This window comes from Struthio camelus, chromosome 2 (genome assembly GCF_040807025.1).
Source record: "Struthio camelus isolate bStrCam1 chromosome 2, bStrCam1.hap1, whole genome shotgun sequence".
NCBI lineage: Eukaryota > Metazoa > Chordata > Aves > Struthioniformes > Struthionidae > Struthio > Struthio camelus.
The window spans coordinates 82765123-82792824 of record NC_090943.1 but is presented as its reverse complement, the minus strand read 5'-3'; the positions used below and the strand labels follow the sequence as shown (position 1 = coordinate 82792824).

The 27702-nt window shown below is 38.7% G+C and overlaps 1 protein-coding gene across 2 annotated transcripts in view; it reads left to right on the top strand.

The window, feature by feature from the left end:
* The first annotated feature begins 1881 nt into the window (after window positions 1-1881).
* DNAH5 (dynein axonemal heavy chain 5) overlaps window positions 1882-27702 on the top strand; it is a 173924-nt gene continuing 148103 nt past the window's right edge. For both annotated transcript variants that reach the window (XM_068931426.1, XM_068931427.1), the window contains exon 1: window positions 1882-2038. In XM_068931426.1, coding sequence (XP_068787527.1) covers window positions 1916-2038 — 123 coding nt within the window. In that variant the 5' untranslated portion in view covers window positions 1882-1915. The remainder of the gene's footprint in view (window positions 2039-27702) is intronic.

Sequence of the window (27702 nt, the reverse complement as noted above, 5' to 3'; positions counted from 1 at the left end):
AGAAAAGATTGAGGGAGAAAACAACAACATTTAACACATTAAAGATTATGATTATGGTGGTCACTTTTTCTCCCTAGTTGCTGAAGGTGAGAGCAGAAAAGGTGTACTTTGAAGTAATAATTGATGTTAACAAAAAACTAATCAAAAGGATAAATGTAGACCAGACAAAGTTCCGTAGGACATGTGTATAGTCTCTACCTTGTAGAGATTTTTAAGAGCAAGGTGAAAAATTTTGTTAAGGTTGGTTAGGAATAGTTGGTCCCATATCTGGGCAGACAAATGGCATTTCTGCGGGCCTTTTGCAACCCTGCATATCCATGTTTCCAATAAAAGACCAATAGGAGACTCACTATTCCAGACTTCCAATTAGACCAAAAGAAGAAGGAGAGAAACATATTGCAAGGTGAAATAGCTAGCTCAAGTCTGTGCACTGGGTCACTTACAAATTTCTGTATAGAATTTCAGTTTTCCCGATTCCTGAATCAATACTGTTTTACTTCTAGTTTTGAGCCTTCATATACTGATGAATGTGTTGACTTAGATTCTTGCTGAATGAAAGTCGCTAATGCCTCAGTGTCACGCTATGTGTATTTAGTCTGTCCTTTAGGTACATTTAATCTTAGCTTTCATTTCCATTGTAACCCCTTTTTATAGCGTAAGCACTACCCTCCCTTCTTTCTCCTGTCACGAGATTAAGGAGATGGGGATTTCCTTGGTGACAGATTTGTTTATAGACACATTTAGAAACTGGATTCCACATAAGTGATCACTAGATCAGTATGTGTAATGGAGTCTCTGTGAGATCCTTATCATCACTGTCAGGTCTGGGAGCAAGCAGTGCTGAAAACCTGATACCAAGGAGCTTTTCTGGTTACTTAAGCCTCCCTGCATTATCCAGTTAGGAGACAGTGTATTATGTTTACCTGTAGCATCCAAGCATATTAAATTTCCTTGCTGTTTTGTCACACTATCAAAATAGTATTGTTTGGAGCTTTTACCTCTGTTTCCTCTCTTCAGCCCCTTGTCCCCCTCCCCCAGTAATGTCATGTGTGGGGATTACATAAAAACATAATTTTGGGAGTCACTGAAAACGGGATGCTAAAAGACCAGGATTCTTTTGCTTTCTGTGTCTTAAACAAAGCCTGCACCTGGCACAAGTTTTCACTTGTGAAAGGCTACTGCACCTTTAGAGCAGTAACAAGGTGTGACTCTGTAGGCCTCTCTCCTTAGACAAGGCTTCAGTAAAAACAGCAACAGTAGCGGGATTCACAAGAAAACCATTAGAAGTTGGTTACCCTACATACAGGTCAACATTGATACTCCCAGTCTTGAATATGCGAATAACTTTTCCAGCTTCTGTATGCATCACCTGATTACCATTTATTCCTGTGACATTGCTTAAGCATCCCTGAACATGCATGAGCATCTCCTCATGAAGGAGATGTGAAGCACAGTACAGTTGTGCCCGCACAGGATTTTGCCTCATTCCTGTATCGGATGGTGATGAGCCTAGGACGGAAAACCCTGCTGGAGAAAGCTCCTGGATGTCGTTACCTGGCTGAGGAATCGAGCTGTCAGCAGAGACCGCGTGATGCTCCCTGGACTTTGCAGCTTCCCAGCGGGTTTGGTGCCGCTGCCGGGTGGGCGCTGACTTGGGGGCGAGGAGCCGGCGCCGACCACAGAGTCCCCCCCCCGCCCCGCGGCGGCCGCGCTAGCCCAACGGCCGCCTCGGTTTGAAATGGAGCCACAACGGTCGAGGGGTTCGCGCGGGGGGGGAGTGGGGGGAGGGAAGGGGGCGAGACGAGGCAGGGCGAGGCCCCGCCCCCGGCAGGCGCCCCCTGCCGCGCGTGGGGGGCCGGGCCGGGCCGGGGCGGCCTCGTCGCCATAGCAACGGGCGCGGGGCGGCCGCGGGGACATGGCGGCGGCCTCTCCCGCCGCCTTCGGCGGGTCCAGAGCGCAGCCCCCACCCAGGGGCGGCTGCCGCCACGACAGCCCGGGGCAGCCTGCGGCGCCCGGGGAGGCCGCCAAGGAGATGCAGGTGCGGCGCGGGCCGTGGCGGCGGGGGGAGAGGCGGGTGGGCGGCGGCGCTGCGGGCCCGGCCCGGCCCGAGCTCCCCGCCGAGGTCCCGCGGAGCCGGGGCAGGGGCTCGGGCTTCCCTTCGCCGTGGCTGGGCGCTAAGGGGAATGTCGGGTTCCTCTGAGCATCGCTGCGGAGATTGTCTCGGGATTAAAGTGTGGGGCAGCAGCGGGCGGGCGAAAAGAAGGACCCCTTTCTGCGGGGAGGCCGCGCGGGCGGAGCGGATTTGGCGGCGTTTGAAGGCTGCGTCGAAACTAAGAGTTTTCGAGCGGCGCTTCTCTGGGAGCTCTCCTCCCTCCCTCTCCTCCCCAGGTTGTTCGAGGTAAGGCATCGGGAGCACACGACTGTCTCAGCGCTCGTTTGCACGGGTGCGTTCGGTTCGTACAACCTGGCAGTTAACTCATTATCTGTGGGGTTTTTCTGAGATATCTGTACATTTTGATACAATAAGACAACCCGGGGGTAATTTCCATTTTTATCTGTGACGAAGTTCACAAACTTTTGTTGCTTATAAACAACGTGTATTTGTTGTGTTTTTAAAGAGGGTAGCTCGTTTCAAAAGGTTGAGTTAAGACTTTAGGTATGAAAACATTTAAGACTCGTCTTTTACTAGTTCTGACAGTAACAGCAACAGAGTATGCCCTTGAAAGCAGCCTTGAAAGAAGAGTACACTTTAAATGACAGGATGTCTGAGATGGAAAAGGTTAACTGCTCTCTGACTGCAAGCATAAGGACTTTGAAGTCGTCTGGGGAATTGAAAAAGCTGTTATTTTCTATAAAGTTTACTGATAAATCATGTTTCATGTCTCAAACTGTTGCTTTCAGCTCATCTCTAATAATTATTTTGATACTAATTTTGTTCAGTTAAAACACATAATTAATTACTTCAAAAGTTAATGTTGAATGAAGTTCTTCTTTTTTCGGGGGGGGGGACGGATGGACGGACGGACTATTTTTTTTTTTCCTTTTGCTTTGTCTGGGTCCTAAATGCACATAAAAGCAAGAAAGTTTGCAGTATGGGCTTTGGTTATTAATGGAAGCTAACATGATTACCTTTTTTCCTGGAAATAGCATGTAGTTAATAGTTCCTGGGCATGGCTGGATTCCATTAGATTTCCATAGTGTAAAGCAATATAAATATACTTCCCTGTTAATATTTGCAGTAGCTTCTGGGACACATTCTAAGACTGGGTGAGATGATATTTTTGTACAATCACAGATATAACAAATTAGGTTATTATATCTATGCCTTGTGAAGGTGACTTGATTACTAGAAGGCCTATCCTACTAAAATTTAAATGTGTCAAGTCAAGACATTGAACCTAATGTAGAAGACTTGGCTGTGGTAACATCATCCTAATGGTGACACATCCTAATGTTTTATTAAAAGATATGATATTTTCTTAATCTCTTGTAAACCCATTAATTAATTAATTAGTTGATATGTGGAGCTAAGGATAGAATGAAGCCACTGTCTTTTTATTTACATTCAGTTAAACTTTGATCATCGCATGTGTCTCTTTCCCTTTTCCTTCATGGCTATGTGTATGTGAGATTAAACAGTACAGTTTTTTCGTGTGTATAATCTTATTACAGTCAACTTTTAATGCCTCTTTGCGCTGCAGAATTTTATACGACTTGGTAATCAAGCTGGTATCGGTAAACATGTGTCTTATTTTCTCTCTTTTCTAGAAAAGGGACTTGATAATGTAACTTCAATTACCAGAAATATCCTACGTTTTAGCAGACTACATTTTTCAGTGAATGGGGTTGAGAAAGGTAGAAATAGAGGAGGAGTTATTTCACGCTTGAGCAATGCACAGTTTAACCATTATGGACAAGAAAGTAACCAGCCTGCTATTCGGTGCAGGATGACTTCCCGTAATGGGCATTTTTACTAGACAAACCACAATAATGGTTATTAATCTTTTCATTTCTACCCTAATTTTTGAGATCTTCAGGCACAGCAGCCCACATAGAAAGAAAGGCTCCTTTTCTGCTGCCTCCTCAATGTGATGCATGTAAGTGTAAAATAATAATGGAAGATATGTAACTCCTCTCCAGTATTGGCACTTTCTGAGTCAAACAAAGTTAGGAAAGGTTTTTCTGGAAAACAAAGGACGTTAAGAATTCCTGAATATTGCGTGTAAAAACGTTTGAACAAGGGAAAGCATTTGATGTGTTAGTGAAAATAATGATTAAGTTTTAAGACCATGACAACTGATTTACAATACATTGCCTTGTATGGTTTTCTTTGTTGAAAGAAACAAAATACCCTGCCCCTCAATATAAGATAAGGCTTCAGCCTAACTCTGTATGTCAATAATTTTGGAACTGTCAAGAAAGAAACTATCCTGAACCTTTATCAGTGTTTCTATTCAGAAACAAACAACAACAAAGGTCATGGGTTCAGCATCTGTTAGAGACAGACTGCGGAATTCCCGGCTTAGAGAACAGGATTTTTCTTAATAATGACTTGCTAAATTATAACTACCGCAATTTGTGTAACTGAATTTAGCCAGTACAATGACTTATGGCAGTGTACATCAGAACGAGCGGAGGCAGAAAGCTGCGTAATTTGCGTCCTTCTGAGGAAGTATGAAAAGAGGCAAGAGGAGAGATGTTTTCAGGTGTGGAAACTGAAAAGAAGAAGTAGATGGAAAGACAGAACCACTTCTTCAAATGCAACAGAGAAAGAAACTTGCTGACTTCTATGCTTTTATCTGTAGAGCTCCCTTTCCCATTTTTTGACCAATGATTGGATATATTTGATCAGACTAAAAAGCATCTGCTTGCGAACTGGGGGTAGGTGTTACCATTAGATACAATTACTCAATATCAAAACATTCAACAAATTGCATGGAAAAGCAGTTACCTTAATATAAAATGGCTGAAGAAATCTGCACAGCAGCTCAATGATAGCTAAGTGTTGGAAAACAGGAAAAGTGGTGTTTTTATCAGCTATTGGATGCTACAAGAAGTTGTAAGAATATGCAACAATGCAAAGAGAAACCAAAGCAGTAGTGTGAGAAGCACGAATACGTTGTTTAGTGATGCTTGTTAGAGGGGGAGAAAAAAGTATGACAACTTATTTGGAACGTGATTTGGAACGTGATTTGGAACTTGGGCAATCTATCATGTTGGCTAAATATATTTGGACAAAATATGACATCAAATGTTTAGATGGAGAAGAAGGATTTTTCTTGGTCACCATCACCCTGTTACTGGCTAAAAGCATGTCAGAGATCCCTACTGATTTCGTTTTGCAGCAACCAAGTAATATACCTGAAAAGGCATGATAAACACGGGACACAATGTAAGAATTCTGACTGGTAATAAAGGAGAACTTGAAAACAGATCATAGTTGCTATTAATATTCAAGGGATTATAGATGGTGAAGACCTGTCTGTGTTATCTATTAACTTATGAGTTAATCTAGATCAGATGATGCAGCAGATGTTGTGTAAACTCCAAATGTTTATATCAAGAATGATAACATTTCATGATAAATAAGATTCATGTATCACAGAAGTAGAAAAAGATTTAATAAGGCAGTTAGCTGTGCAGAATCCTGCATGTTGTCCAACCTCCTTCATCCCAAATAAGCAAGGAAGAGATTGTCAGCTGGACAAGTGAAAATTGCAAGGCTCTGGTTGGTCAGCAACAATTCTAAATTTCTGCTATATTTGTTTGCACTGAAGGTAGAAGAAGTGCCATTTCCCCAAAAGTTTTAATTTACTGCCAGGGAAAAAGTTTCTCTCTAATATGCCCACTGCCTACGGAAGATATGCTGTGTAAGCATAGACTGCTAGTTTACAGCTCTGAAAACCCAAGATAATTTAGAACTTTGCATTATTGTCACTTTTATGTAGTTGGATGGTTTTGGCATTCATTTGTGTAATGTTGAAAATTGAAATCTCTAATTACTCTAATACTTAACTTAAACTTATATGTAAACGGAAGTGCTCAGTTATTGTTGTTATAAGTTCTAGCAGTTTAGTCACAAAGTTTTACTCCTTATTTGTTTACTCTCTTAAGTTAACTGCACCCTTCCGTTGCTACAGTTTACCTATGTAAGCCATTATATGCAAGGAGATGCAAAAATGAGAAAAACTAAAACAAAGTGTTCTTAACTGGTAAATTTTCCTGGGCAATCACAACAGTTATTTTACTTGGTAAATATGGTTCCATTCCTGTATTTAGATTTCTAACTAGAAGTTTGAAAGATCTGGAGTACATTGGGCAAGGGACTGTGATTGAACCCCAGGACAGCAAAATAGTATTATACGCACTCTAGTTCTGTGCAGCAGGACTGCTGAAGCTGTAAGGCTGGTTCAGTTTAACCAAACACAACAAAAATGGATGTGATAATAATGCATGCTGTTGCATTTCTGGCGTATACAATGGATTGTAGCATATTATGAGCAGCAGATTAAAAGCAAACAGAAAGGCTAAATGGAGACAACAGCATTTAGCATTGGTTACCTCTTGCAGGGTAAAGAGGGAAGGTCAAGTTACGGAAGAGTTCTTGCAGAATCTTTCAGAATTTATTAAGCAGGACAAAAAACAAACAAACAAGCCCTCTTTAATTCCTCAAATCTGTCTCCAGATTGTTGAACGGTAATAAGATGTATCTGAATTTGTACTCTGTTTGTACTCAAATCAGTTGATAGTTGGAGCTGTCTTTCCTGCTTGACTGAAGAAACAGAAGGGAAATGCTCACTATAAAGATGTGAGAGGCATTCAAGACTCCTACAGAAGAGAATCAAGGCAATTCAGCAATGAAGACATTGCTGAACAATCATAATGAAAAATAATGTATTAGTATGCAGTAGAAAGAATATTTAAAAACTTTATGTTCTGATAAATCCTTCATGATGTTGCATGTTGATTTGTGCCTTCTGATCTGTATCCTGCAACAATTTATCCTTGCTGTTCCTGTGCTGTTTTTTTGATGCTATTATTCACGTACCCTTGCAGCTGCAAACTGTTGTTACAGAAGGCTGAAGAATATTCTAAGTTGCAATGCTAGAATAAGGTAAGGATTTTACTTTGCTTAGCGGAGTACAGGAGAAGCTGTTATGTTACTACTGCAGTACGGTTAGATAATAGTTTGCAAAATAAACTGTATCAAGTTTATTCGCAGCTCATACCAATTCAATGAGTTTAAAGAGTCATCGGATTTTGCCTATAGAGATAGCGTTTATAGAGGCACCTAAGGCACCATGCATTTTCACGTTGGTTGAAGTCTAAAACTTAAATCTATTGAAATATAGCAAGGGGTTGGCAGACCTTTAATAGAAAGTGAGCTTCATCTTATGTGTGGATCTATTACATCTACCTTGCAGAAGATGCTGATCAGCCTCTGGGCAATTATGTACCTATGGTGGGGAGAGAACTCCCTTTAGAATATGAGACAATGGGGTCTCATTTGTGTTGGTTTAGCTGCATGCAGACAATGCAAAGAGTAACTTGTGGGAAAAGGTTTTGTAATCTTATTTTATTTTCTCAATAGTACTATGATAGGGGTATTAAAATGAGAGAAGATAATTTTAAAGTTATAGGAAGTTGTGGAGAATAGGGTTGGATGTTAGTTTTTCACTGCTTTAGGGTAGTTTTTTTTCCTGAATTGCTGTGTTACAGTCATAGTATCATAGTCAGGAAAAGGCTCTGGAAGTTCTAAGTAAAAGAGGAATCAATTGGTAGGACAATATATTGGAGAAGTGCCACCAGAGATGTAGCAATCTGAATCTTGGGTTAATCAATAAATAATAAAACAAAAAGCCTTAGAAGAACAAGTGACTTCTTGGGGTAAACACTGGTTTCAGAAAGAACCAAGGACAAAATTTTCCCAGGCAAAGATTTAAAAAAAAAAAAAAATTGTATTGTGGAAAAAAAGAAATGTGAAGCTACCTTTATGGTCTATAATTACTAGCTTTTTTCTGCAAAGAAAGAGAAAAGATGCTGTGAAGGCAGACACTACTTTACTGGCTAGCTGATAAGCAGTATGATTTTCATGCCATAATGACTACTACTAAAACTCACAAGAGAATTTTTTTTTGCATTAAATGGTATCTTGTTTATTGTTAAATAAAGAACTACAGCTGTACAGACTGAAAAATGAGCAAGATATTTTCTTAGAATGTATTTGGAAAAAAATGTTAATGAAGGAAGTGGTAACCATATTTAATGAAAAATATATTCCCCCCCCCACCCACTTACTGCATTTTGAAATGGATGTGTTGAAGGAGTTAATTTCCATTATTCTTTCATGTATTAGTTAATTATAGGTAGGGGCAGGGAAAAAAGGAAGATATTTTATTTCTAATAAATTCCTGTATGAATTACTAATGCAGTTGGACAAATAGCTCTTTCTGAGCTACTGTGTAGGTGTCCTGAAACTTCTATTTCTACCTAATGTGTGTAACTCTTTTCAAAGAAGATCTTTATCAAAGATGCACTGATTGGATCATTATTTGATGGGGGGGGGGGCAGGGGAGAAGCACCAAATTAAGATAAGTGTGGATGATTCACAGGGTAGCAGGGGTTTATCTAACTGATAGGAAAGAACTCCCAGCTCAGCATAGTTGCTAGATTGTTTTGAAGAATGTATTGCTTATTATGGAGTAATTACTTTCCTTTTCTGATACAGTATTATAACATAATACCAAACTATCCAGAGACTTCCCTAGTTAGTACAATTAAAATTTTGTTTTTTAAGTTTATCTTATGTGATTTGCATATTAGCACAGAACAACTTAGCAATACTTTGGAAGTAACAAATCATAGTTATTTATTTGCTCTTTTTGAAGTTAAATACTTCACTTCAAATGTACTGGAATTCTCCAGAAGGCAGAAAGCAAATGTTTCAGGGCCTTCTGGAAAATATACAGCAACAGCATCAACTAGCAGTGGATTGTCAGCCCCACGTGGCATAAGGCAAAGCAATTATTGAAATATGGTTTTACACCTTCTGCTATTGTGCTGATTATGAAGTAGAAGTTTTAGTCTTAGCAAGGAGAAGGATATGCTTACTCCTTTTATGGTAGTATGCTAACCTGTTGCCAGGATAACTTGCATGTTATAATTGAGTCAGGTGATCTATTTTCATATAGAAATGGTGAGGAACACAGCATCAAATGAAGGTTACGGCAGAAGGAAAGTATGCTTAGATTGTGTTAAGAATAGAGGTGTTTATTTCAGCTTCCGTATAATGTAGCAATAACTCCTTCCCGCTATTGAGCTGCTATGTTGTTCCTGTCAAGGAAAGGGATGAAAATGCTAGCATTAACAAATACACGTGGAAAAGAGAACTTGATGTACTGCAATTCTAATACATGTAAATTTACATAGTCATGACATAACAGCAGATAAGACCTGAAGGGAAAGCTTTTAAAGAAATTGAATACTAGCAAGCTGATGGTATAAATCAAGAGCTATAAGAAGCAACATAAAGCTAATTGGATGTTGATACTGGAGTTCTTTCTGAAAACTTACAACTGAAATTTGATTACACTTACATATGGGATTATGAATACTGATAGTTAATTATAAATGTTGGTGACCAACACTGTTAGAATAATTCTAAAAATTTTTTCATCATGGACTAACCTATGCAACACTTACTGCTGTATAGATTACAGGTAGAATCTTTCAGTGTTCAAGTCCTTTTCTTATTGCCTTGTCTCATTACTTCTGTCGCTGTAGTTAAAATAAACCTAATTTTAATCCGTAGTATCAGGATTCCTACTTGAATAAGGTAGCTACATATTCTACTTGAGTTTACATACCATAGCTTACATACCATAGGTGTAAAGCTTGATGTAAAGATGAAGATAACTGTACTGAGTGCACCTGATGAACACATGAATTCAGTAGTTGGGTTTCAACACGTCATTTGAGTTTTATTGTTCTTGCATAGACAGTTTGGATAGTTGTAATCCCACACGTGTTCTTGCTTAGACAATTTGGATAGTCATAATCCCACACGTTAACCCTGTGTCCATGCTTGTTAACACAGAACAAGGAGGATGTTTTCAACCAACTAAAAACTTAAAAAAAACTAAAATCTTAAATTCCTCCTGACTCAAAAATATTTGCCTTAATAAGGCTTTGCTGTCTTAATAATGACATTATATTTTCAATATAAAAATGCTGAATGAATGGATGTCCGTAATATGGAGCCAGTAGTCTGATGATAGATGGTGTGTATCATTTTTTACTAGTGCACTTGTAGTTAGCTAAGTGGGCAGATTGCTCCCTGCTCCATCAAGAGATAAGCAGGTAGGGGAAGTATCTGTGAAAGGTCTTATATCTAATGCAAATGGTGGAAGTCTGGAGACTCAAGCAGGAACATAAAAATGCCCAAGATCCCATCAAAAGTACATGTGGATATGTGGCCTTGTTACAGCTAGCTAGTTACCAGAAATCAGTTCATTAAAAATGCTCTTCTATTGGTTTTGAAATCAAATGAAGAGATATATGATTGCAAAATACTGATACTTGAGGCTGGATATGCCAGGAAGCCAGGAAGGGAGGCTTCTTGGATAGGGGACTTAACTGCAGTTTAACAAAACTCCAATGTGTAGACAGCTGGAAAGGAGGTCAGATATTAAATTTAGAAATTCTAGCTTAGGTCTTACAAGCATTTGACAGTTTTCTAGTCAATTTAAGTTCTGAATAATTTTCTCTACTAATATTCAGAGTTATATTACCATAGCTGGCTTGGTGATTTCATTGTAAAGGAAGTGGTAGTAATACTAAAGAAAAGCAAGATTTGATATGTAATTGGAGCTCAAGAGCAGCTTAAGCATCATGATCACTCTGAATAAACTTTGAGTTAGCATGGAATCTGTCCTGGGAAATGTTCCCTTTTTGGTCATATGGAAAGAAAAAATACATTTATCCTTCCCTGCTGACTGCTGAGGCAACGGTTCTTAGCTTGACTGCGCATATGCTTAAGGAAAGTAGCATGCCAACAGAATTTTGCAAGAACTGTTCCTTTAACTATTGAAGTATAAATTAACACCAAGTAATAAACAAATATGGAATGGGATGAGAGTGAATCTCTTACTGATTTCACTTTTAAAATGGATGACTTAATACTAAACGAGTTCTGATTTAATCACAAAAATGCTGAATTCAAAAATGTGCTGCCCAGTTAATGAATAAGAATACCCTACCTTAGCTTCCTGGTGGGGAATATTGGGAATAAAACCAACTTTATTTATGAGGCTGGATGAGTAACAACTTAAGTAGTCCATGCACTGTTGCTGCGGTGATACTGTTCTGCCATGCAACAGCTTGGAAATTGGAAATCTTTTGACTGTTGAGTGCTAGACTAAACCACTTTAGTGCGAGTGCTGAACTGCTGAATACCATCAGCATCAGTACTCTAATTGCAGATGGTATTGCAGCGCTTGCTGCTAAAGACTTGCTGAATCCCTTTTTTGGAGATAGAATCCCTACAGCTTTTGCAGTTACAGAGAAAAATGGAGGTCAACTTGTGGGAACTGTAAGAAAGAGAAAGTAGCTGCTACTTCATTTATGTTTGCAAGAGTTGTGAAGAAGCACTGTAATCTATGGTAATTTGGAAAGCCCTCAAGACTGGATCGTTAATTGGTAAATGTTGCTTCCAAGACAAGTAATCTTCAATAAATCTTCTAAAAAGAGCAGTCCCAGTCTTAAATTCTGTTGCATAAAAGAGACCTTGGGCTTGCCTGCCCATTTTATGCTGGAGGCTTGTATTTCCACTTTAGAAATGTGAGAATGAAAAAACGAGGACCTCCAGTCTGCTTTTTCTTTGAGGGAGCGCTGTGAGGAAGAAAAGGGAAAGAAACACATTCTTAAGAAATTCTAGCCAACTAGTGAGTTTTATGTGATAAATGGATCCATCTACGCAGATGTGAAGAATGGATGCAAAATTTGTGGTGGGTAGTTAAGAATCAGGTCAGTAGCTCCAGCCATTTGTTGAATGTATGGTTAACTTCTGCTCGCATGGAAAAGAAATACAGGCAAGCTAGAGAGGCTACGGAGCTTCAGGATGAAGTTTTGCGTTGAAACTGAGCCTGTTATTGCAACCAGAAAGAATGATCTTGGTCTTGCTCTTTCCTTGTGACAGCCCTGGAGTTTATATGATCATAGAGTGAACTTGTTCAGTGAATCAGTCTAGAAGAGTAAGAAGCTTGCACTTTTTGCTGGTTATTATATAAAAAAATGAATAGTTCTCTGCCAGTGCACTAAACTGCATGGGGTCACTGTGCAACTAGAGAAGGATTAGAGAGCTTATGTGGTGGAAGCAATAAGAAGAGCACAACCAGGAGTTAAGGAAGCACTAAGTGCAGTAACTCCCTTTACAGGAGCAGCAAGCTGCTAGCTGTCTCAGGACTAGCGTGAAATATTATTCTCCTTCAAGAAAAGCTGTAATGAGCAGCTTGGATGATCATGTACTGAGAATGATGGAAATGCAGCAGCATGTCTTGATTTCATAACTTTAAGGCCTTTTCTGCCCAATTGTGATTTCAGTGGAAATTTTTTCAATGTTTACCTTTTGGTATTGCTAGAATCCTTTTTTGCCACAGCAAATCAAACCTATTAGTTTTCACACTGGTGAAAACTATAAAACCTGTAACTGTGTTACTAGTTTTCACATAACCTATTTATGAGACAGTGTGCAACTCTCACTGCAGGAGCTGTTCATACAGGTGGAGACTGAGCACGTCCCTCCTAAATTTTATCTAAATTAATTTTGGTCTATCCTTCATGTTTTCTGGAGTCGGAGTCCTCAGGAAAGCAACAGAAGTGACCAGTCTAGTTGCTGTCTTCCTGAAGCATAGGGTCTGCTACTGGAAACAAAACTTCATGAGTAGTGATAGACTGCAAGGTTGTGGTTGCTCAGACTACTTGATTTGCCGTACTTTTATTTGATATGTTTATATCTGAGACATGCTAACTTAAATTACTCTTCCCTTGTTGTGCATTTGTTTGTTGATATTTCTGTGCCAAATACTACGTTTATCACAGTAAAACTTGTTTCTAAATGGAAGCTGATATGTGCAGGTACTCTAGACACAAGAGTACATTAAGCTTTGTTTTCTTTGAGAAACCAAGGTTTTACCTTGAAGATGGCATAACATTCACTACAATCCTACAACATCTATAGGATAATATCAAATCACATCAGGTTTTAACCTTCTAAGAAAAAAAAGGAAACTACATTAGTACCGTTAAACTAACACTAATGTCTTAATCTAACCACTGCTCTAAAGCTGAGCGTGCTTAGTCTAATGTATTGCTCCTGCAATGTTAGAAACAGATGCATTGATTGAGGGGCCTTTGGCCTACACTAGACTAATCAATCCAAACCCTACTATCCTTGTAACCCTTGTAACCTGTTTTCTTTTCAGAAAAACAAGTAGTTAAAATAACTCAGTTACTGCATCTTGTGCAGCAGTGCCATAGGATTTTTAGGTCTTTAAATGTAGTCGGCCTGTCAGTTTCAGCCATCTGTTGTTGGGCTAGGATGTCACTGAATGATACTTCCACCACTAGCGCTTAAGTTTTGTTGAGAGGTTGATGCACTGTAAATTTTACTTAAAGTTGATCTGAGCTTCTGCAACCCAAATGTATGAGGTGCTGCACCAGTTGCTTACATTAATTTTAAAAAAGGAAAATGCAGTGACTAGTAGGGTAAAAATAGTGGTAGCTTACCGCAATAGACTTGCGTTTTTTTTCTGTATTCAAGTATATTGAAAAATCAATTTTCCAGGATAAATTCCATCAGTTTGTCAAAGCTAAATAGTTTCAAATTGCAGCTCCATCTCGTGTAATAAAGCAGTGTGTTATCAGTCCATGTAACACGAAGTGCTGGAAAAGCTTGACTTTTCTTTTTGTCTCCTATGAACCCTTAAGAAAGAGAAACAAATATCATCTTCAGGCTTCAGTGTGTCTGCAGTTTTACTTTAACAAACCCAAATAAGAGTGGTGATCCAATTAGCTTCCCATGATTTCAGATAATCTTCCTTCACCACCAATGCAGAATATGTATTTTATTTTACCTCTTTCCTTTTCAAAGCATAAAAAAACTGCTGCTACTGAAGAGAAGCTCAGTTTGAATTGCAGTGGAAGAAAATTAAATTGAGGGTATATGATTTTATTCCAATCCAAAGAAGAGATTTCTACTTAAATCTCTGCCTTACTATAGGAGGAGTCTGAACTCTTAAACTCTTGTGACTAAGATACCGAGGCCAAGTGACTGTTATGAATTCACAGAAGAATTTTTAGATACTTGCATTTCATGTTTACTCTTTTTACAGAAGATCTACCTTAATTCAGGCAACTTTTCATGCAGTAGTTGCTGCTGATGCTGCAGCCTTCCAAGCCCTCATTTACATGGAGAAATGAAGGAAGTACTGTAATTGGCACAATAGAAAGAAAGGACAATCCAGAAGGGCATTAATAAAAACACCAACAAGCTGTGAACAGTGGATGGATGAATTATTTAATTGGAAAGCTGCTAGGCAACTTGCGTTTTTCTTCATTGCTACAGGTTATCTTTTAATTGCAGCAGCAGCTGTCTTCAGCACTCAGAAAAATGGACATAGCTGAAGATGCAGCAGCAACCTACACTGTAAGACAAATAAAGGTGATATTGCCAGGTGGGGAGCACCCTGAGGAAAAAAGTAGGGTAGCAGTAGTAAAATTATGGTATTGGCAGTGTGCAAAACTGCCAAGGTTACATCTCATCCTGTGGCGATGAGCAGAGGTAACGCATGGCTCTCAGTTAAGTGGTCAAAAACCTCCTCCAACCCCAAACTGAGCCTGACAGACTCAGAACTTAAGTTTGTTTACTTTGCTATGTAGTAAGTAGTGAGCATTTATGGCTTCCTTTTTGGAGCAGCTGAACAAAGTTAGATTTGGAAGGGAAAACCAAAAGTAAAATATAACCCTAACAGTGAGTGGATAGTTTGGGCACTGGTGTTCAGAGTAGTGTGTTATACAGGTCTCTGGCATCACACAGAGCCTTTACTCGGGACGATGTTTAATTTCTATATCTTAGCCAGTCCTCTACAAAGATAGAAATAGACTTCATGATAGTAATGATCAGCTCAGAGACCATCACTGTAAATGTGTGAAATCAGGATTGTTTTTGATCTCTTTACATTTACCTACAAGGAATTTTCATCTATTACTTAATACACAGTTGCTCAGTTTTGGAAAAATTCTATAGTTCTTTGCAAGTCATCCTTATTACCTTGAATAGGTTAGTTTTCTTGGCAGACTTTGTCGCTCTTACAGCTTTTTCCTTTCCACCTGAATATACTGAACAGTGCACATCCCTGGAGAGCTCCACTAGTGACTGTTCACTAACTGTTCATTTTATACCTGTGCTCTGCTTCCCACCATTTAATCATATATATATATATATATATATATATATCTCCATATATCCCTGGGAGGGTCTTTTCCCTTATGCTTTTCCTAGAAGCATTTGATAAAGGATCTTGCTGAAAGCTTTTTGCAAATGCAGGTTGTATAGATCAATCTCCCTTATGTGAAGGTTTATTGACCCCTTCAGTAGACCTCAGTAGGTTATGGTAAGTGTCTCTCCCTTTTACAAGAATCTTGTTGACTTTTCCTCAGGAAATTAGGTTAATGGACACACCCCTTAATAGAAATTATAATAAAGAAGACAATTGTTTTACCTGGACAGGCTTTCCCATAAGTAGTTTCTCATTCTGCTTTGCAGCCCTTTTTGAAAACATGTGTTTTATAAGCCAGTGACCAGTTCTCTGATCCTCGTGCAGATTACATGTTGCTTTAAGTAGGTTTGCTCTTTTGTCTTTGAGTTGCTTTAGAATTTTTGGGTGACTGTCCGTCTGATCCATTAGTCACCATGGATATTTGTCAGCCTGTTTTATAACCTCATCTTTTGAGCCTTACTGTGTTACTATTTAAGTGGGAGGTTCCTATGAAGGAAACTTTGAACTTTTCTGTGGCAAAAGTGTGTTCAAACTTAGTTATCTTCTTTGAAGTCCCTCTGAGAAGATTACTACTTCTGTGGTGCACTGTGAAAGAGAGTTTGTTGTCAGCACTTCATATCTCATATTAGTTGCTCTTCACACTGCTTAACTTTGGCTTATTGCATTTTTGTTTAAGCTGCGAGGCTTTAAGTGACCTAGATTTTCTTCATTTCGACATTACTCCAGCTTTTTGAAGGATGCCTTCCTGGTTTTACTCTCTTGTTTAGCTATGCTGGCTTACTTGCTCTCTTTCTCAAGTCTTTCTTGAGAGAAGCTATGCTGCTGCTGTGTTTCCAGCATGGTGTTCTGCAAGGATTTTATTCTTTTAACTACTCCTTTTTACCTGCTTATTTTTATGCGGTTCTTCTTTTTGAAGTAGTATTTGACTGCAGGGCTTTTGTGGGGGGAGGTTTTTTTTGTTTATTTAATTTTTTTTTTAAACTTTGGTAAAGTAAAGGTTATTGAATTTTGTGTAGTATTCTCTTTAATGTTAATATTTTGAACCAGATTTTGTGCACTGTTAGGGACCAATGTAGGAGTCAGTTGCCTGCTTGAATGTTTTATCTGGCTAACTTTCTATGAGTATTAATGTCATCTAAAAATTTAGTATTAGCACTGCAATCAGAAATGGTGTTTCCTTAGTGTACATGGGGCAGCTGCAGCCTCTTGCTGATACTGTTTCCTAGCATGAGGGCCTCTTTGATTGCCTTTAGGGTATCATGGTCAGTACTTCCATCTCGGTCAGGCAATTGTAATAGCCTGTATTATGTATATTTTATTTATGCCTGAAATCTCATTTCACTGGGCTCTGGTTGACTTGTTAATGTGCTTGAACATTGAACTCTTTTACACTGCCATAAGCTTTTTCATCTTTCCTGTATAGCTTATACCTTGTCAGTACAGTGTCCCAGTGATTATTTTTTATAGTAAGTTTCTAATACTATTGTTGCAGCAATATCTTCATTCAGAGTTAGGCATTCCAGTTCACCTAACTTTATTTCTAGGACTTACAGTGCTTAGTTAATAAAAGGTACGCCCTTGTTTTGGTTTTCTATTCCCTTCCACCTTGTTCAAAGGGACGATGTCTGTCTGTCAGCTCTTTGCTACATTTGCTTTTTAACAGCTGGCAGCCTTTGCTCTATTATATGTTTTGAGGGCACAGGGCCCCCAAGACTTCATCCAAGTGGATATGTTGTCCAAAACCATGTGCTCATTAGTGCTGCTAAATTCTCCCCACTTCGGGATTAAAAACTCCCCTCTAATCTTTTTTTTATGAGTAAGAGCTACAGTTTCCTTAACTTTTCCCTTCCCAAACTGCTCCCTTCATTTCAGAAGTGTTCCCAGCTTCTAATGGATCTGGACCTTGTTTCCCTTCTGATCTTCAGTTACGTGTTGAGATTTATCATTCTCTTTCTTTAGTCTGCTCTTACCTAGGACACTGGGAACACTTGGGCAGTGTTGGGGACATTTGAGGAATCTGAGGTAGAAGATTGTTGACTTTGTTCTATACCTTGCTCTGACTGAAGCTGACAGGCAGAATCTACTCATAATTGGGGCAGAAAGGGGGGAGAGAAGGTGAGCTGTTCTGCAGTTTCTTGAAATGGGAAAAGTACTACTTGCGTATGTGGCAGTTATTTGAACTGAAATTTTCTGTCACCGAAATGCTGCCTCTTTGTTTGACAAGACTGGCAAATCTTGTCTTCTACCTTGGTAAATAGAAGACTAAATAATAGTTGATTTATCTGGTGGATTGATATCTGTCTACTTATAATTCAGAGCTTTTGCTATCTTTTAGGTTGTGTTTTGTTTTCTTAGCAATGGATGACATGGGCAAACAGAGCCTGGAAAACAGATGTATTGTCTAAAGCAGAACACAGAATTATACTAGGAGTTCGTAAGTGGTAGCTTAATTCTTTAAGCAGTGCCATCTTTCACCATAAAAGGTTTGTTGTGCAGCAAGGAAACGTTATTATCCTAGTCATATCTCTTACCTCATCATACAAGACAGATGAAGGGATACAGTAACTTGGGAGAAGTTGTGTTTTTGAACAATGATAGCCTTTTCTTGAACTGCAATAAGACTTAAGTGACTAACCACTTGTACGTGCATTAGATTTTTAAGATAAAAAGCTTCTTTCAGAAAGACAAATAATACTAAAGAATTAGGAAATCATTGAATGTGTGGAAACTTTTGTTCGATGAAGCAGTTAAAAATCCTTACCTTAATCAAAGGTAAGTATTAAAACCTCAATGTTATTTGACCTTGAAGCAATTGCAAGTATCGTAGGGAAAGTCCACCTTCAGCTTTGATTGCTGTCGTTGCAGTTATATGAAAAGAATGCAGCAGAGTATAATAGGCTTTTCTTTAATTTCCTCTGTCTCCATTCAACATAGATTTTCATCTCTGGTTTGTAAATGGTCATCTCCATAAAGGACAATTCTGTTTCTATTTCAGTTGCTAAATTTTCTGAAGACTGTGTTTTGTGCTCATGAGAAAAACAGCGTAAAAGTAATGTGCGTTTTAGATTATCAGCCACTTGGTGGCAGCTAACTACTATCTGTAACTAGCCTTAGCAAAAGAAACACAGCTGCTAAAGTTGTGTAGTATAACACTATCAAAAAAATCTATTGACATAGTGAAATGAATTTTCATGATTTCTTAACTAAAGTGACAACTGAATGTTTTTGTCTGGAAAGTTTTTCTCTAACGTAGTTAACTTTGCTTCATGGATTTACTGTCCTGTGGTGGTGGCTCCCCCCATATCTGACTGCAATGTCTTGCAGGGTAATGAACACAGTCAAAGGCTATCCAGAGATGTAGGATATATTTAAAATATTCTGAGAATGTTGAGAAACAATGTAAGAGTTTATATCTTCCTTAATGTGTATCCTACATTGCTAAACAATAACGCAGCTTCACCGTGGATCTCACCCAACTACAGTATGTGGGAAACAAATATGTTCTTTAAATCACAGACCTGATTATGGACCTCCAATAAAATAAAGGGTTTAAGATCATTTAAAAAAAAAAAGTTAATGAAAACTGCAAGAATATCTTTTGGAAATACTATAAGTGCCTTTATAAAGGTTAAGCCTGGTGTTGTGATCAATTAAGGAGTCAGTAACGATTTTGTTTAATATTAGTCTGAATTTCCCTGTGAAGTCACTGAGCACACAGCCCTGCCTGGGGAAGAACTGTTTTGTCCAGAGATCGTTAAATAAACGTGGCATGTTGAGTCAATTTACATAGCCACATTACAGTATTCAACCAATGTTCTTGTGGATGTAAAACAAATCCCCAAAGCAATTTTTGTAGAGTAGTTTTTCAGCTATACAATATTTTATGTTGAGCTTTATTTGTTGTTGTGGCTTTTAAGGCTGAAAAGTGGTAAAGGTGATGAGAGTCTTGAGTATAGTTGCTGACTGAAAGGTTGCTGCTTAGCCTTCTGGGTTGTAGGTTGTATTGGTGCAATAAACTTGGCTCTGCTGGAAGTCTCTGCTGGCTTTTGGTACAATGATAGGTGATTTGATAATGGCCGTAAAGTGCTGGTTGAACCACTTGATTATTTTCAGGTTTCCTTTTTAATATCAAGTGAACTGGAAGATTACAGGAAGTTGCTTTCCGTATGTTAAAAAAATTTTTTTAAGACTTTAGCCAAGATCAGCATCTTACCTTCTACAAGCAGTCTATTTAAAAGGTCCTGAGCAAGAGTTGTTTTAGGATATTTTTACCATGGCAAAGATGTTTTCTATATAGGTTAGTGATTTATGGTTATCTAGTATTAACACAGATATGGGTTATATATGGAAAGCAGCTGGAAAGCAGCTCTGCCGAGAAGGACCTGGGAGTCCTGGTGGACAACGAGTGAAGCATGAGCCAGCAACGTGCCCTTGTGACCAAGAAGGCCAAAGGTATCCTGGGGTGCATTAGGCAGAGCGTTGCCAGCAGGTCAAGAGAGGTCATTCTCCCCTTCTACTCAGCCCTGGTGAGGCCACATCTGGAGTAGTGTGTCCAATTCTGGGCTCCCCAGTACAAGAGAGACATGGAGCTCCTGGCTTGAGTCTGGTGGAGGGCTACAAAGATGATGAAGGAACTGGAGCACCTCTCCTATGAAGAAAGGCTGAGAGAGCTGGGCCTCTTCAACCTGGAGAAGAGAAGACTGAGGGGGGATCTGATCAATATGTATAAGTATGTGAAGGGAGCGTGTCGAGAGGATGGGGCCAGACTCTTTTCAGTGGTGCCCAGTGATAGAATGAGAGGCAACGGGCACAAACTGAAACACAGGAAGTCCTCTCTGAAGATGAGTAAAAGATTTTTTCCTGTGAGGGTGACAGAGCACTGGAACAGGTTTGTCGTGGTTTCCTGTAGTATCCTTAGAGTTAAACTGGTGAGATATGGGCTGGATAAGTGGCCAGTAAAGTGGATATAAGTTGACTGGACAACTGGTCTCCAAGTGTGGTGCTTAGTGTTACAAAGTCCAGCTGGTGGTCAGTTAGTAGCGCTGTCCCTCAGGGCTTAATGCTGAGGCCAATACTGTACAGTGTCTTTACTAATGACCTGGATAATGGGACAGAGCAAACTCAGCAAGTCTGTTGATGATATCAAAGTGGAGGTAATGGTTGATATGCTGGGGGCAGGACTGCTGTTCAAAGTAACCTGGATAAACTGGAGAAATGCGCTGACTGGAGCCTCATGAAACTCGACAAAAGCAAATGCTAAGTCCTACAACTAGGATGGGATAAGCCTGTATGACAATATAGGCCAGGGGCCAACTGACTAGAAAGCAGGTTTACAGGGAAGGGTTTGGGAGCCCTGGTGGACAGGAAGTTGAATGTGAGTCAGTGAGGCACCTTGCAGCAGAGAGTGCTGACCACAGACTGGGCTGGAATAGCAAGAGTAGCCAACAGGTTAATGGAGCAAGTCCAGACGGTCATCAGAAATGGTCAGAGGCTGGAATACGTGATGCATGAGAAGACGCAGAGAGAACTGGGTTTGTTCAGGCATTGGAAGAAAAGGTTAAGGGGAGATCTTATTGCAGTCTATAACTACTTAACTTGTTGGTAGAGAGAAAACTGAGCTGGGTTGTTCTTGAAAGGGCGTGGTAATAGGACAAGAGGCAATGGGCACAAGCTGGAACACCAGAAATTTCGATTAGATAGAAGCAATTTTTTTCCTTGGCAGTGTTCAAACATTGGAAAAGGTGCCCAAAGAAATTGTAGAATCTCCTTCCTTGGCGATACTCAACTGGACACATCCCTGAGCAACGCACGCTAGCTGGACCTTCTTTGAGTAGGAGGCTGGACTAGATGACCTCTGGAGATCCCCTGTAACCTGCATAATTCTATGATTCCATGACTTAGTTGCTAGGACCTTGCATCGCTTTATGAAAAAGCTCTATGATTCTTAGGTTCTTCTTTAAGAGAAATTTAGTTAAGTCAAAAAAGCTTTTGTTGATGTATAGCAAAGTTAGAGCCCACTGGGCTGAGATTTTATACTAGAAATCACATATGTCCTGTGAGTAATTCTTCAGTGCTCTGGAATATCTCCAGAAATTAACTCATTGTGAAATATTTTTTAATAGCGTGTTTAATTTGTAAGAGAGAAGGTTATAAAGGGTTCAGAGAAAAAGTACAAATGCTTACTTCTACACTCAATGCAAGTTGTTGCATTCTTTCTTTTTCAAATATGTATATGTTAATTGAATTTAGCTATAGTAGGTGGGGAAAATTGCATGGAGAATCTACCAAATAATGTGAGAAAACAGTTTTTACTCATGTAATCATTTTATCAACACTGAAGTTATCGAGTGACTATGGACATGATTCACACTGATATCAGTGAAGGCAGAAATATTTAGACATACCCTAAATGTGAAATAGCTATAAAAATTTCTAGTTTTTCTGGTTGCTAATATTAACTTTTTAGTTTGTTTTTTCCTGATATTTTCAAGAGGACATCAGATTGTATTCTGTCACTGAAGTGAAAAAATTAAGGCTATTTTAAGAGAGGGGAAAAACCTAGCATTAGTTGCTGAAATAAAACTACTATGTTAAACAACCATTGCACAACTGAAAAATGACTGAGACTAAGTGCCTTTGTATAAAAGGATGAATAGAAAACTTGGTAATTTAATAGTCTGAAGGTAAAAGCTACGTATCAGCTGTTTGAAAACTGTTTAACTGGTGTTGCTATATATTTAAGCAATCTTCTGTAACGAGGAACAAAGATATCTATTGACATGAGGATTGCTCAGGAAGGCTAAACAGAAATCAGATTAGCAGTTATTAAGTTGACTTTTGCAAATGGCCACATTGCCCTTGAGCATGATGAATGGTATCGAATGGTGTTTGTATATAAACAATATCACCTTAGCAACGCTCTGGCTGGTAACTGTAATTTTCAGTTCCTAATCTATAGACAGTAAATTCTGGTGCTTAGAGACCTCTAGTTTCTAAAGTAGTCCAATTTAACTTTTAAGAGATTTAAATATGCACTAGAATTTATTTTGAAAAGTAGATTTAAGCTTAATAGTTGCTGGCTTTTTAGGTCTATACTTTCTAGGTCTTTTTTAGCATTCCTACAGGTAAGAAATGGAACAAATATGAACAAAAGGTTAGAGGAAGAGTGCAAAATGATTAATAAAGACGCTTGCACCATGATTTAAGGCTTATTGGTAAAACCAGTACCTGAGGCTTATGTTGAATAGTGAAATGTTTAGAGCTGGAAGAAAGCAGCTTTGGAAACAGAGCATTGGCAGAGTTCTAAAGGTAAGGAGAGCTGAACTTTGGACTATGTGCAGGCTAGTAACTGTATAGCTGCATTAAAGGCTTGAATTTAAAAAAGTGTGTTTTTAAAATGGTATAAGTGAGTGATATTGGTTTTATACAAAATTCTAATTTTATAAAAATGGATAAACTACTTTCTTTGCAGCAAAAAGTAGTCTTTGGGACAAGCATTTGTTGTGAGATGTGGTTTTATGTGTTGCTGATTTTATAAGGTTAGATTTAGTTGCGTGATATGTTTTGAAAGGTAAATTTGCCTAGGTAGATATTTTATGTACTTGGCTACATGTACTTAAATCTTGCCTAGATTGTTGCAGTGATCTGGTAATGGTGTAATTTCACAATTGTTGTCCTGGCATTAGTAAAGAGTTTGTGACTGGACCCCGGAACCAAACAGAGATGAGCTCTACCACCAAGGAAAATTGAAGTATAATTTTACTCTTACCAAACTTGTAAAATGGGAATAAAATTTTGCATGCACTACGTAGCATTTGAGAAACAATGGTAAAATACAGAAGTCATTAGGAATGTTAGACCAATTTAGAAAGTGAGTTATTTGAACAAACTGTTCTTGGTTTAACCTAGTGTTGGTTGAAGTGACACATGCTAGTTGAGGTGACTGCCCTAACTTTGTGTATTTTTGGAGAGGAGGGAAGAATATACCTGCTTGTTGAACACTCGTGGTGCTTGGAAAGTGTGGTAAAATGGTTTGCAACTTACTTTTACAGGGAAATCTGTAAGCAACAGTTGTGCAATAAAAAGCATCTTAGTGTAGGTTAAAGGAGAGGCAGATGACTGTCACGTTGGCTAAATATTTTCTAGTAAGAGTAAATTGACAATAGAACTAGGTTACGTTTTTACTACTAAACTTCCCAGTGAAGCTGAAGTGTAACGCTATGATCCGTAAGACTTTGAACTGAGCATGTCTGAATTCAGTAATGCATCTGACATCATTTGCTGGACAAACTGTATTCAGGAACTGGTTTCAACTTGTGCAGATAGGGCTTGCACGCTAAATAACATTCATGCTAACTCCTAGCATTGTAGCTTTTCAAGAAAGGCAATGTGGAAGGACTCTTATCTAATTTTCCAGTTTCTTGATTATGAGCCATCAAGTTATGGGATGTCCACCTTTTGTGGGTGAAAAGCAAGCTCTGAAGGCGCATCAGCAACTGCACTGTGTAATGGAGAGGTTGACAATAGTCAGCATTTTGTTTCTGAGGCTGTTACATGAAAAGAAGGACCCCTGACATCTGAGAGAGAACAGTTTCACAGTGTCCTTAGATGGTGTTTATTTGAATTACATAAACTACTTGTTTGTTAGAGATCGTTTTTTGTACAGGTGATGTTCTGGGGTATACACTTCTTCAGTGAATCCTGCAGGGCATAAAATATAAACAAATTCCTAGGGTTTAACCATACTGCTCTTTTGAAACAAGATCGGAGGGCAGTTATGGCAAAGATTTTTTTCAGTCCAGAAACTGAATTTTGAGAACACAGATGGCTGAATTTATTAGTTGAGGTTCTGGTTGATTCAACTAGATTGAGTGTCTGAAGGTCAGAAATACATCCCTATGCAAAAATAAGGAAAGAAACAAATCTGGAGGAGAAATCTACTTGTACCTCCATGTGCCTTTTGCTCATTGATGTCTAGCTCTTAAAGGTTTTTTAAAAAAAAAAAAAAAAAAAAGGGAGTGGTGGAGAGAGAGAGAGAGAGGTCAATATTTTTTTGCAATTCATTCTCTGAGATATCTCATCCTGAGTAAAGAGTATCTTAAGAATTTGTTCTTTACAAGGTATACAAATGGAAACTGATACTTTCACCACATACTGCAACTAGAGCCTTGACTTGGTAGCACATTTGGTGATAATTCTGAGAAAATTAGCAAGGTAGTTTCAAATGTATGTTAGACAGCAAAGACATTTCTTACTATGATAGATCAATATAATCCAGCTGCTTCTGCCTTGTCTAATCTAGTCTTAAACTGCAAAAGATAACCGAAAACATGTTTCTGATGACTAAACTTTTCTTTGTGCGTCAATTAGTGTCTCCTTTCCAGCACCCACACTTTAAACCTTGAAAATTTAGTAGTATGTCTATAAAGGCAAGTTTGAGGCATGAAGTCTCTCATTGGACTGTCCTAACATGCAGATATAAAAAAACTATCTGAGCAAATAGCTGAGCTAATGTTTCCAGTTTAGCAGAGCTTCTGAGCATTTTTAACTATTTAAATTAATAGCTTGCATTGAAAACACGGAAGCTAGGTCTGCTGTACTTCCTTGGGACATCCTAATCCTAAAAAATTTTTTTTTCTTTGAGTTTTTTTTGTTTTGTTTTTTATGTTCCCTAGAAGATGTTTTCTGAAATACAGTTGATGTGCGGTTGAGACATGTGGAAACTGAACATTTGCAGGACAAATCAGTACATATTGCTGTCCGAGTCCAACATTCTGACCAGGTTTTTTTAGATGCTCCATGCATGGAGGGTATAATGTTTAATATCAAATTTACTTATTTAAAGATATTTGATGTTACATGGGTTTCCAATTTAGCAGAGTGATACGGCAATATACTGAAGTCAAAATACATGTGTTAAGTTACACTTAGCAAAATATAACAATTGCAGTATGCAGCTGAATCACAATACAAACGTCATTCCCATTGCCAGTCTCTATAATATGCTCATCGTCATGACGCTAGGTGTCCTCATTTGCTGGGAAGGAATAAATGGTTTGAAACCAGCTCAAGCCCATTGCTGTCTACTTTTGTTATTTGTTCAATTTTTGTATTCTACGTTGGGTTGAACTATGTATACACTCCTGATCTGGCTGGTCTGGAGTAACGCTCCGGATCTGGCTGGACTGATCTGGCTGACTTAGAGAGACATTCACGCTCTTTTGATGAACTCGAGGAGAAACGCTTACACCACCAGTTGATCCGCTCAACTGACATCACCATTTATCTAAAACAAAGGCCATCCTCTGGTCCCCTTTGTGTTAAGATGAACTCAGATTTCTGTGCAGCAGTCACCCCTTACATTCGTCCCTGAGCTTCACGGGCACATTGCCTTTGCCCATCTCCTCTGAGCCTCCTTCCGTTATAGGGTTTTATTGGTCAGTTACGCTTAGGCAGCAAAATGGCAGTAAGAGGACGCAGTACACAACTGAATAAATCGTGCTGATGTACTGTGGGAGAGCAGAAGAGTGTTATCACTCTGAGATGTATTAACAGCCTATCCTGTGTAGGACAGGAAGAAGCTGCTCTGCACAACTCAAAGCTGGTGAGTCAGCTGAAGTTCTGTGTCCCACCTGTGTCGCATTCCTGTTAAAACTTGGAGAAATCCTCCCAGAAAACACTTGCTCCTGCTCATGCTATTGTTACCTCATTTAATATTTTCAGACAGATATCTTGCGTTACAGCTTATAAATTAGACATTGGGAATTAATGGAAGACTGTTCCCCAAAAGTCTGGGTTATTACGGTCTTCTGCTAGGTAGCTGGGCACTGGGAAAGTTAGCTAATAACTCATTCTCAAAGCTTTGGTTGGAACTATCCAGGTGCTCCAGGTTGACATTCCTTAAGTAAACCCTGCAGATGGCCTGTGTAACGGGACACTTACTGAGGCATGAAACTATTTTCCTGTACCTACTTTTATTTTTGGGAGCTGTCTTCTGATTCTATCCCTTCATAAGGGTTTTTGGTAATTCATAAATTTAATATTTAATCAGGTAAAAGTCTGTTAACACGTTTAAGAAATGTCTAATTGCTCTTAGCCCAGGCTTTTGAAATGATGGTGTCCTTTAGCAAGGCTAAGGGGAATTGTTAAACATCTAAAAACTTGCAGTTGAATGTTGATGCAATATTTAATAGTGCTGAACTTGGTTGTGAACAAGTGCATTAACCAATGTGAAAGGAATTTTATTCAAGGCTGCCAGGAAGGGGACGTATGTCATCGTGAACTGAAAACTGTATTTTGTGTCAAAAGACAAAATGTTGTTCCAGTGTATGTCAATGTGTAACTGCACTAGTAGCAGTTAATTATAAAGTCTTGAAGAGTGGAGTGAAGAACTTCAGTCGTGTTAACAAATGTGGAATAAATAATCCCTAAATTTGACCAGCGCCTGAAGAAATACATAAATAACCTGGCAGTGGGAGGGAAGTCTGTTAGCCAAGAGTACACAACAAAAGAGCTGACATGACTGTGTTTATCCACACCAAATTAGGGATAGGTTTCCTACTGCATTTTACCCTTAATTAGTAAGAGGTGCTTATGTACGTGTTTACTTCTACCCCTTAAAATTTCCAGAAATTCCCATTTGTCCTTACTGTTAGTTGTAAGAACAACAAATCATGTTAACTAATACTCATCTGGAGAACTCTGATATTTGGGAGCTGAAATAGTAAATGAAAATGATGCTGGAAAGTATACTTTTGTTATTATTGAACGTTAATGAGATAGCAAGTGGAAACTGTGCATGATACGGTAAGCAGTTTTAAGGTAAGATACAATACTTAGAGTTCTGAAAGCTAATTTCATCATTATCTGATTAGTTGGAAGAATATTAGTTTCAGACTCCTTATATGAGTGAGGGCAGGCACAGAACAGTTTCTAAGGGACAAACGTTTAGTGGGCTTTTTGTTTTTCAGCTACTGTTTTTGTTGTTCAGCTACTGTTCTTATCTTGTGCTTTAACTGTGTCTAATTAATGCAACGGAAAAGTGGTTTTTCATCACCAAAATAAGTAACTTCTTGGTTTATTTTCTTACGTTCAGCTCACAAACAGACTCGTTAAGAGTCATGAACACATAATAGCATCTTAGAGA